At 37.7% G+C, this 12,392-nt stretch overlaps 1 protein-coding gene across 1 annotated transcript; it reads left to right on the top strand.

Moving 5' to 3' along the window:
- The first annotated feature begins 3,243 nt into the window (after positions 1-3,243).
- Positions 3,244-11,844, top strand: LOC109041879 (glycosaminoglycan xylosylkinase). Its single transcript, XM_019058382.2, has 8 exons — positions 3,244-3,476; positions 4,603-4,812; positions 5,315-5,487; positions 6,991-7,190; positions 7,638-7,809; positions 8,915-9,103; positions 9,895-9,954; positions 10,926-11,844. Exons 1-8 carry the CDS (start codon positions 3,345-3,347, stop codon positions 11,131-11,133), a joined length of 1,344 nt encoding a protein of 447 aa, XP_018913927.2. The 5' UTR covers positions 3,244-3,344; the 3' UTR covers positions 11,134-11,844.
- Positions 11,845-12,392: the final 548 nt, after the last annotated feature.

A 12,392-nucleotide genomic window follows, 5' to 3' on the forward strand; every position in this document is an offset into this window, starting at 1 on the left:
TTTCTCTTACGATTTTAAATAGAATAACACGCGAAATATCCAAAATCTAAGCTCAGATTCGGATTCCTCGTGAAAAATTGATGAGATTTCATGTATCATATGTTAGAATAGCGTGAAGGAAAAAGGTTTAACGACGCGTATAGATTCTGTCGTACTACCTCTTTGAACTACGCCGCCGCGCGGGTCGCCGAGTAAAACCGAACGGGGAAGCGCCACTAAGCGTTCGGTTTCGTCGCGAGGAATTCCTCACGATAAATTCTTATTCTTCCTCCTCCGCTGACCCACTGAGCACTACCCATGTTGCCACGTTGCATTCATATGCTCGAATCAGTATGTCTACGTTACGTCTCTTTCCTTCACGCTATGCTCGGGTATGATACATGAAATTGTATCGATTTTTAACGAGGAATCCGAATCTGAACTTCGATTTTGGGTATCACGCGTTTTAAGTAAAATTTTTCAACTTCAAAAATCCGAAATGACTGAAGTGGCTTAAAATGCCATCTCGGCTCCTGTTCGATGGATTCTCCTGAAATTCGGTGTCAGGGTATGATACATGAAATTGCATCGATTTTTTACGAGGAATCCGAATCTGAGCTTCGATTTTGGGGATCACGCGTTTTAAATCAAAATCTGTCAAAATTCAAAAAATTCAAAATTCGAAAATCCGAAATGGCTTAAAATGCTATCTCGGCCCCTGTTCGATGGATTTTTCTGAAATTCGGTGTCAAGAGGTAATTTTCGACAGGAAACTCGAATTTTTAGTCCATTTTTTAAAATTCTCAAATTCAAGATGGCGGACGTGGGCTAAAATGCTATCTCGGGTTCTGTTTGTTCGAGTCTTGTGAAACGCGGTATCAAACGGTATTTTTCAACGGAAAACTCGAATTTTTAGTCAACTTTTTGAAATTCTCAACTCCAAAATGTTGGATGTGGCCTAAAATGAGCCCCGGTTCTGGCCTCCGTTTCTGTTCGTTAGAGCTTTGTGAACCGCGGGATCAGGGGTACTTTTCGACGGGAAACTCGAATTTTTAGTCGATTTTTGAAAATTCTCAAATCCAAGATGGCGGACGTGGCCTAAAATGCTATGTCGGCTCCTGTTCGATGGATTTTTTTGAAACTCGGTGTCTGAGGGTATTTTTCGACCGGAAACTCGAATTTTTACTATGTTTAAAAATTCTCAAATCCAAGATGGCGGACGTGGCCTAAAATGCTATGTCGGCTCCTGTTCGATGGATTTATGGCGCCCCCTTACTACATGCCTACTCTTGTATTTCTGTACAGCCGCAAATTTAGGGTCAAGGGGCGCCTGACCGTCTATGGACCAGGTGGAGTTTTTGTCCTGAAAATTTACCTTTAGACGGCAATTCTCTTTATATTTTGTCTATGGTTTTTATGCCCCCCCCCCCTTTCTCGCGGACTCTCTTTTCACTTTTCTTGCCTCCTTTCTCCTTCCATTTCCCCCTTCTTCCTTGATTTCACTGCCCAACCTTGTTTCCTTTTCCTTTTTTCTCCTTGTCCTTTCTTCCCTTTTTTTCCTTTTCCTTTTCCCCCCCTTTTTTCCCTCTCTTCTTCTTTCGTGGCGCCCCCCAAAGGCTGGCGCCCGTGTGCGCCGCACGCCCTGCACACGCCCTAAGTCCGGGCCTGCTTAAGGCCTAGATACACACACGGCGATTGGAAGACGAAAGCCAGATATATCGAGGTATATCGACGTCAATGGATCGAAATCAAGGCTCTCCATTGGCTTCCGTCTTTCAATCGCGGCGATTAATCGCCGTGTGTATCTAGGCCTTCAGAGCTCCACCCACTCTTCGCTATATGCTGCCAATGAGGTGTCATGTCGCTCCCATTCGGAAGAAAACTGGGAATGTCAAAAAACGAGGCCCGATTACTTATTATTAGGCTCCTATCTTTGGCTGTCTTGACACTCGATTTTTTTTCTTCTTCAAATTGATGTCAGATTCTTTTTTCATTGTGGACCTATATCTAAAGCTCGTATGCACAGCTCCACACATCCCTTGAGGCACGTATTTTTAACAAGCCTCGGGTCAATTTGACCCGGTTCGACCATAATAAGGTACGAAATAACAAAATTCATCGGTTCTAGCTTAAGTAATAAAATTAAACCGTACTTGAGAACAATTTTCTTGTAGTGATACCACCATGATTGATTACGGGTGTGACTAGAAGTGGGAGGAGGGGAGCTCTTCGCTTGAAAAAAATTCCTAGCCATGTCTGTGTTATTTGAGGAAAGGTACTGGAATTTATGACCGGATTTACCTACTTGCCGCCCATGGGCCACCTGTATTTTGCCGCCCCCTTCACATTCATTTTGAAACATCAATAAAAACCATCAAGTGAACGTGCCGGAGGGAGAAGGGTGCATAAGACGCGTTCACTCGTGTTGGACACATTTTTTGCGTAAGCCCTGTCAACACCACCAGCAAAAGTTCACGGAACTTCGCGCGAAAGTTCAGTTTCGTAAACCTATCTCTGTGGGAACAAGGCCTTTCATTTGTAAGAAATGAACTAAAAAATTAAGAAAGAACAAACATAAATAACTTCCGCCGCCGTGCCGCGCTGACCACACTGTGTTTGGCGCAATGCATGAAGTATTCATGTAGTCTTGTAGGCACTGTGCGTTTCACGCCGCGCCGACCGCTGTTGACCGTCACTTGACCGTACTGTGTTTTTACGCAATGCGTGAAGTATTCATGCAGTCTCGTAGGCGCTAATATGTGTTACATGCCGACCGCCGCGCGCCGCGGGCTTCGCCTTTTCATCTCAAGTCCTCGTCATCATTTCTCTTTGCGCCGCGCCGCTCCAGGCCAAATTACGTGTTTGTTTTCTCTCTTATAACTCAACTAATTAAAGGTGCGCAGTCTTTTGTATCACCGAAATACGACAAAATTAGAAATTAATGAACTCTCAGGAAATGAGAAATTTTGTCAGCTTTTCTTGTTTGTAATTTTTTTCTGAATCCGATTTTTTTGTACGTGCATTTAAAAAAATTGCAAAATTTGCCGCCCCCTAATTTTGCCGCCGTGGGCCGCGGCCCATGTGGCCACCCCCTTAATCCGGCCCTGCTGGAATCCTGGAATTAAGTTCCACCCTTGATTCCCCCCCCCCTTTCTCACGGTATATCAACCTTTAATTCAAAACGCGCGCCATAAGCACCTAAATCCTCCACTCCTTGCGCGCTCTCTCGGATGTCTACTGAACTAGCTCTGTAAACAATAACATGGAAATGGAGTTATCAATTTTCATTCATGCCGTTCGCATTTTGCCGCATGCCTGTTGTTCTTCAAATTTCTGTAGCTTTTCATTAAAAATTTTGAATAATCATGTCATTTATTCGCATGCGCTTTAACATCAAACTCTGCTTTGTTTTCCTACTTTTAATAATAATGATAAACGTATTACTGCTGTTCGCAATTTTTAGTCAAGAAAGGAAAGTGATGATGCCAGCTTCTCCTGTAAGTACATTTTCTTACGTATTATCTCTGCAAATATGCAATCTTACAGGTACACACTTAATCAAAACCTGACATGAGATTTCTGCTGTACCAATGAATATTCATATCAAGCTCTTCATGCACTTAGTTATCGCAGTGCAACCAATTAAGTAGGTACCATTTAGCTCGTTGTCAGTGTGTCGTCCCTCGTCAAAGCCACGAAGTACAATAGAGTCGCAGTGTACTAAAATACTAGAGCGCTGATGAAGTTAATCCTTGAATGATGCATTTCTAGCCTCCAGTTTGCTGGAAAGTTGGGACTATACGGCTCTTTTTAACACAGTGGCTCGCAGCCTGCGAGCGGTTTTTGGGATTTATTCATTTTAATTGATAATTATTTTTGAAAATTTTGGAGACTGAAGTCATGAAAATTCAATAATGCACAAAACTCTTGGCTCTTATGAAATAAATTTTATACCTGCGTGTTTTGAGTGAAGCTCCTGTTCACGGCATCGACAGTCGCTACACACTGGTCTCATGAGTTCTGGACAAAACAGCCTCAAAAAGTGACTTCATCAGCACTCCAGTTAGCAACTCTATTATACACTATGGTCAAAGGATAGTAGTTCATTATCGTTTATTGTATCGCTTGGCATATTCACACCATCTCGCTCCTTAACTCATTCGCCTTGTTTGACGAGTATACTCGTCAGTGCGCGCCCGGGACATATCTCAGTTGACGAGTTGATTCGCGGCATCTATCGGCGTTGCTATGCGATTTCTTTGGCAGTGTTTTTTCACTTTTCCGATAGATGGCATCTCAAGCGTTGAAATGGCGAATGGCGCGAATTAACTCGTCAGCTGAGATAGTGTCCTAGGCGCCCGCTGACGAGTAAACTCGTCATGTGAGGCGAATGGGTTAAACAGAACTGCAGCAGTGCACACAAATCCAGTATGGATTCATGAATTAAATGTGCCATCAAGAACTGGCAAAGCTCTATTATTGCAATACTGAAAACGGAAAGGGATTCTGAGGTTATAGTTTATTTGTTTGTGTGTCTATATCTAGTATGATCTAGGGTGGTCAAGAATAAAAGCAAATACTTAAATCTACTAATATAGTTTTCTTCTTTGTCTACATTTACAGGCAGACAAGCAGTTGAAAGATTCAAAACATGAGAAAGGCATTGCAAATGATTTTTTTGCCACGAGAATTATAGAAGGATCAAAGGCCATCAGCAAATTTTATAAAGTTCCACTTCTTAATCCGTTAATGAAAAAACACTTGGATACATTGATTAATGACCTTCAAGTTCACATCAACGCATCAGAAAAACTCCTAGCGAGATCAGTTGCGGTGAGTATTTATTTTCTCCTCAGACCCGAGGTAGTTATATTTAGTGGTATTTATCTCTCAAAGAATTGCAGGTACCTTATTTCTAAAGATGCAGTTAAACCACCGTTCTCCCTTTTTCTTTTCTAACGTTACCGACAAAATCTCTGTCTAAATAAAAAGACGTAGGGAAGGTTAGATTTTTTTAGCATCTAGAATGATGATACCAGTCTCAATATGTAAGCACATGTGTTCATTTTCTCTCCGATCTCCAATAGAATGTTGTAAGCATTTGCGCTTTCAACATGTTCTTTAATATCCATTTACATCTTTTTCAATTCATTTAGCAAGGAAGAACCACAAATTGGATATTTTGCATTATGCAGCTCCTTTCTAATTAATGCAGTCCACATAAAACCAAGGACTATTTTCAGGCAAGCTTATCAAAACAGGAAAGTTATCTGTCAAACTTGCTCTCTCTTTTTTTTGTTGTTTTCTCAAGTATTTCTCTTGATTTGCATTTTAGTGGGTTACTTGGCAAGAGCTTGTACCTCGTCAAGGGGAGCCATTACTAGGAAGTGTACTTCACGCCCTCAAAACATTACCAATCTCATCTGTCGACAATGCTTCTAAAGGAACACAGCTGAAACTTATGGTTTCATTTCAATCTAATCTGAAAGCCATCTTTAAACCTAAGTGGTAAACTTTTTTTGTTTTTATGGTTTTAATTACGCACAAAGTTTTTTTTCCGTGTGAAAATAAAATGGTTTCAATAAGTGAACCCTTTCATATAAGTAAGTCTCAAATTGTATGGAAGTCTTTATGCTAAAAAGAACTGTTAAAAGGAATAAAAAAAGAACCATATTCCACGCAAATCCCATACACGCAGGTTCTTTTCATTTATTTTAATTTCACATAGTTCTTTTTAGGATAAACATGTCCAATTTTACAATTTTGTGTACTCTGAAAATATGAAAATAATGCTGGTCTAATGTTGTTAAAAACCTTAACTATTCTCTGTAGTTATTCTGTAGATACAATGTTTGCTTGCTAATTTGGAACTGAATGGATCAAGGCTCTTTTTTCAGTCGATGAGAATTTGAATTACGTATCAATATTTTGATTATAGAGTGCCTAGAGTTCAATCCAAATAAGTTAACACCTAAGAGTGCGATAAAATTTCTGCCATCTTGTTTCTTAAATTTATTTTCAATACTAAACTGAGGGCAGATGATCCTCTGTCATTCTCTAAAAATGAGTAAACTTCTTTGACGTGAACTCTACTGAGAAATTTTTAAATTAATTGGAATTGAGGAGATTTTTGAGTAAGCTCCATAATTGTAAAAATGGACTGTTGACTTATAACTTGAAATCACGCATCAATGCCTTTTACTAATCCACTCATCTACATCCAAACCTTTTCGATTCATAGAGCTTATGGTTCTGTGAGTTTTAAGTACAAAGTTTGCAAACCTGGCTTAGAAGTACTGTGCCCTGTGGTCGCATCATTTCAAGAGATTGACCTGATTCACCTGCAGATTAGGTCCAAAGATTTTGAACCAACAAGAGAAGACAAACACCTGCTTTTTTTAAGTGGAGATTTCTCTAAAGGGACTGGTATCTGCTCTTTGTTATCAAGATTTTCAAATTAAAGGAATCTAACTATTAAATGTGCACTGTATGTAAATTCTTTCTTAATTTTTTTTAAACTCAAAAATGTTTTATAGAGCAGCTCTGATATGGTAGCAAATTTTGAACCTGTATCAAAATAATTTTTGTCACTCTTCCTTTCTCTTGAAACGGGTGAAAATAATATATTGTTTCATAAATTCTTACCACCTTTAGTGTGTATTTAAATATCTTAATTACAGCCTCTGAAATTTTTGGTACCGTTAAATAAATGCATACCGATGAAGCTCTAATGGAGTTAGAGAGCTTTTTGCCTGCTGTGAAGGATACTCACCTAAAGATAAAAAAAAGTGATGAAAGTTTCATCATTCTAATTGATTTTCCTGTAAATTTTGCAGTTATTTTAAGTTCAGTTACTGTCTTGTTTGGAAAAGTAACTCCAGAGGACCGTCAAAGCTCTTGCGTTTGTACTTGTAACCATCCTTTTATGTTAATAATTTGCTAGAATTTTTTTTTCTTGTGAATGCCAAAGCACCTTGTCTGACTTTTTACTAATTCACACTTTTTTACCAGGTACCCACTTAATACGATTATTGAGGGCCCAGTATATGCAGGCAAGGACCGATATTTTGGGGAAGTGGCAGCATTTCATCTATCCCTTCTTCTTGGATTACCTCGTGCACCAATTTCTGTGAGACGACAATTCAATGTTCAATTGGAATTGGCTCCTATTGCATCGCCTGAATTGTTGAAAACTTTTAGCAACAACAATGGTAAATTTAATTCAATAATTTCCTTCTTAAAGATCTAATATGAGAATAAGCCTCTGATGATGGCATTAGTTGCCAACATGCCCAAAGTATTTTAATTCTATTACTTCTGTCATTAAACCTTGATGGTGAAATAGCATTTATATTTATTTTCCGTTCTCACACCCTTTCATCTAGATCATTCATAGATAAATTGTTTGATGCTTCTATTGTTCTAAAATTAGAATTACTTAATTTTCTGTGCAGAGCTAAGTTTTTAAAAGTCCGATTTGATTCAATTTCACCTCTGCACTTCATTCTGAAATGAAAAAAACTGTGGAGATAGGTTTAGTTTTGCAGTAAAGAGCTTGACATTTCTTCTTTTGTTAAGATGCTTTTAATTGTTTTTATTTTAATAAGTGTATCAAAGAATGTTATCTTAAACTCACTAAAATAAAGATTTGATTTCAGATAATGAGACATGCATGTATGGAGTGTGCTACTATTGTCATCCAAATGATCCTGTCTGTACTGAGAATGGAATGCTCGATGGAGCCCTGATATTGTGGCTCCCTGAGTATATGGAAATAAAAAAATACAAACATCCTTGGAGACGAACATATCGCAAGAATGTACTGGCCAAGTAGGTTGTCATTGATTCTGTCAGTTGAACATCATCTAATCAAGCACAGTAATAGTGATTTGAAGGAGTAAGAAACACAAAAAATGCTGATTCTAGGTGCTAACAACACCAATGTCCTTGGTTATGCCTCTTTTGATGCCTCTTTTGAATGGATCACTAAACCATGAATGGATTTTGACTCGTAATTCAATTCCCTGAAGGTAAATGACGTGCAGAACACGATTCGCATATTAAAAACGCGAAAATGTAACTCAGAAACTAAGAAATATGCAGCTCAATAAGCCCAACTGCTCAGCAAATTTAAAAAGCTCCGGTTTCGCTCTGAACCGAATGATGTCATCAGGCATCAATCAGAAGTGCGCTTGGGTTTCTACAACTTTTTGCAAATGTTGTGCTACATACTTCTTGTAGCTGAAAACAAGAGGAAAGTCAAAACTGTATCATCAGAATCAAAGAGTTGAATTTCATTCATGTTATCTGTTGGAAATGAGCAACAATTCCACATCGAAGTACATTTTATTTTAACAAACACCAGTGAAAAATTAGAGGAAATAGCAATTTGGCTGTCGCAGTACTTCCTTCATTTTCCTGTCATTCTGTTGTGTTTGAAATTGCTCTTTGCACTTTTTAAAGGCAGGCTTGTCTAGGATTTTGGCTCCAAAAATACGCAGTGATGCAATGCGTAATCTACTTACCTGGTACTTTCAGAATATTAAATGAGAGACACAATGTTTAGTGACCCATCACTTTCTCCAATTATTTATCTTCTCTCTCAGCTCATAATACTCTTGAATTACCGCAGGGGCACATAATTTTTTTCATCGCAAAGTTGTATGCATGTGAAGCGGCTGTTCCGTTTTCAGCAGTTGTGGAATAAAAGTTGCATCAGTTCATTTGATCGCCATCCTGAAGTAAAACTAACTTGATTTTTCCTGTTTATGTCAGGAACCAAAATTGACGTAACCATCTGTCAAATAAGATTCCGATCTATGCGCGCAAGATGGGTTGCTCCTTGCATGCTTGAAATGCGTTTTTTCCAACTAACATTTAAATATATTACCCTCAAACACTATGTCTTTTTCAAAAACAAATTGTTTGTCAACAGGTGGGAAACTGACAGCGAGTTTTGTGCTAAAGTTAATGTGTCTCAGTTTTATCGGAATCGTCCCTCAGTCCTTCTAGACCTCATCGATACATCAATTTTCGACTTTCTAATCGACAATGGAGATCGGCATCATTTTGAAATGTTTGCTAATACAGAGTCTCCAGTTCTTTTGATTGACAATGGCAAAAGGTAAATGGTATTTCTTGATCATTTAAATACTTTTAATTTTTAGGTTGATGTTTGTAGTCGAGCCATTTTTTATCAACTCAAGACCAAAAAAAACTGTCACCTATTTTTACCAAACTATATAGATTATACCATTAGAGAAAAATATGAAATAAAACAGAATATTTAAAATTTTTTAATGTTTTCCTCAATATTTTTCGGATTTGCTTCGTCAAAGACTACGCTTTAGTACGACGTAGGAAAATACTTTTTACACTATAAATTCATTATTTTAGAAATTTGTCCCTTTTGTCATTTTTATAAAATTCTCTGATTCCAAAGGATCCCATTCAGCAATGTAGTAGGTCTCTTTCCTTGGATGTTCCCACGTTTAATTTCCCGATCCATCTTTCCAGCCTGAGCTAGCCAAACATCAAGGCACCTTTATAATCCTCATTTTCTTTGACGTGACAACTGTCCTCGAGCTCTACGCTTTGCCTTTCTTTGCAGCTTCTGCAACAGACAGCTCCAAAAAACAATATTGTTTTAGTCCCTTGATGACGTAGAAACCCTCTAACACTTCCCTGTGTAACCTGATTGTTCCTTTAAGTGGCCCCTGCAAGGCTTTTGCTAAAAAAACTTCTCTCCAAAGTTTTACTGACGAGCTACCCAGCATTGGACTCATTCCTTTCCTGAATTCTGTCTTTCTCTCTTCTTAATTTTAAAAATGATATGTTGTTGAAGTAATTGCCTGGATTACTTTTGATTTTTTAAATTCATCAGAAGACTAATTTTTTTTTGTTATTTATTTTCAGTTTTGGTAATCCTCACTCGGATCATTTAGATATTCTGGCTCCATTGTATCAATGCTGCAGGTATGTTTCACACTTTCTCTTAAAATTTGACTGTAAAATCCATTGAAATCTATAATTAATCCTGTTGCCTCACATCAAATTTTTAAATGTATACAGGTTGTTTGCCAATGGGCTTGTTGCAAACTTTTGCTAGAGCAAAACTAAGAGTTGTTTCTTATAGATAATGTCCCAAAAATCACATAAGCGCATCGGCAAAGTCTGAAATGCACCCATAACTCCACAAGCTGCGTAAGGAATTAGCGGTTTTTTGAGCTTCCCGCTTAAAAAACGATACGACAGCACAGGTGAACATTTTGTTAGAGGAGTCCCTCCATCATCGGCAATATTCATAATGGCCGATGCCAATCCGCCAAAATACGTGTGATGGGATAAGATAACACCTGACCAGGATAAGACCAGAAAACAATTGGCATGTTTACGTTCATATTTTCCTTGCCCGCCTTGGTTGACCTTGAACTCCATTCGAATTACGCACGGAACTGCGGAAGCGTCGGCCATGATGAATATTGCCGACAATGGAGCGACTCCTCCAACAAGAAATTCACCTGTGCGGTAGTATCGTTTTTGAAGCGGGAAGCTCAGAAAAATGCAAAATTCTTACGCAGATTGTGAAGTTATGAGTGCATTTCAGATTTTGCCGATGCGCTCATCGTGATTTTTGAGGCATTATCTATTGGAGACAACTCCTAGTTTTGCTCTAGCAAAAGTTTCCAACAGGCCCATTGTTTTCCCACATTTGTTACGCATTTCTTCCTATGTGTTAGAGCAAGCACTAAATATGCAGAAGGTATTTTCATATCATCTTATACAAACATAATCATATTTTTTGAAATTACAACAAGGAACCTTTTTAAACTGATGCTGGTAGATAGATGCTCCGTAAAAATATCAGTAATTCGATCCCTTCAGTATGTCTAGAAATGTTCTGTTAAAAAATAGCTGCTATAATAATTCTTTAATTATTTTTCCAGAATCCGATACTCAACATATGAGCGTTTATTAGTTCTGAAAGGTGGAACACTATCCAGATACCTTTCAGAAATGTTGAAAATGGTTTATGACTCAACAATTTTGACTGACTTGCATTTAGAAGCTCTGGAAAGGAGACTCCTGCTCGTTTTTTCAGCGATTGTGTTTTGTATCAAGGAAAAAGGTGAAGAGTTTGTTCTTGTGCGGTAATGTAAAAAATTCCCAATCTTAAGATGGTACTCCCACTCAAACTTTAGTCTCGCAAAAACTCTAGTCACTTGTAACGTGCCTTTTTTTCTTACAACCGCAATTTAGTGTTACAATTATTAGCGTATTTACTTGTGAACTTGTCACTAATGGAATTTTGAAAAACAGAACTGTCAAATTTTGTCCAACTCTAAAATATTTTCTGAAAATTTCCTCAAGCAAAGGAAGCTATAATGAGCCCTGTAGGGCTGTAGAGTAATCAATTGTCCTATCAATTGAATCATGTCTATTCTCTTTTTTACTTTCTGTAGTATCACTCGAGTCCACGCCAAATAAGTTTACGCACCTCTAGTTTGCAACAGAAGATCGTCTGACATTACTTTTACATGTTAATTAAATGGAAGAATCATGATGGTGGATCTTCTGTCACATTCTGAAAGTACGAAAAATTATTCGGATTCTATTTATTTTTCAAGTTTTGCACCCGTGCTCTAGCAAAGGTCAAGAGCATCATAATGAACTTACTTTCTCTGAAAATACTTTAATCTGAACAAAAATTCCAACTAAAAAGGAAACATTTGAAGTTCACATTACCATTGCTTATCAAATTTGTCTAAGAGCTGTGATATTTATTATGCTAGTAGTTAATTTGCAAAGAATCGTTTTTGATTAAGTTTATTTAGTACATTAACCTGTATGAGAATGAATGATGAATGAGTTGTAAGTAATCAGTTGTTGGTCTCCACAATATTTCTAGGAAAAGCATTAGAAAGTATTGGTCAAAAGGCTCAACTGACGGAGAGGGATCCTTCACCATTTAAAAAAAACATTATCCTGGCTGATCGTAAAGATTAACGAGACAAAATCAAGAAAGGGCCCACTGTAAACATTATTTAAGGGGGTTACACATTATTTTAGCTCAAATGGTGAAATGATGATGCTCAATCAGAAAAAAAAGAAGTCTTGGAAATGTTTAAAGTGCAAGTGTGCCTCATTTTCCTTGCAAGGATTCATTCAGTGCTCAGGAAAATCATAATCTAACTGTTACTTAATTCTTAGTATACCTAACTCAATGCCGTGCAAAGGTTTCATTTTGAAAGACTTTGTACCTTACTAGACTAGACTTTGTAAGTACTCGTAACACTCAATTTCTGTGAATTTTTCTAAAAGTTTTATGTTAGATGTATTTTATTTTTTTTATGAAGAGTCATTGTTGAAAAGTGTGCTTTCTGTACTATATTGAGCATACTACTCCTTCATAT

This window comes from Bemisia tabaci, chromosome 2 (genome assembly GCF_918797505.1).
Source record: "Bemisia tabaci chromosome 2, PGI_BMITA_v3".
NCBI classification, from domain to species: domain Eukaryota; kingdom Metazoa; phylum Arthropoda; class Insecta; order Hemiptera; family Aleyrodidae; genus Bemisia; species Bemisia tabaci.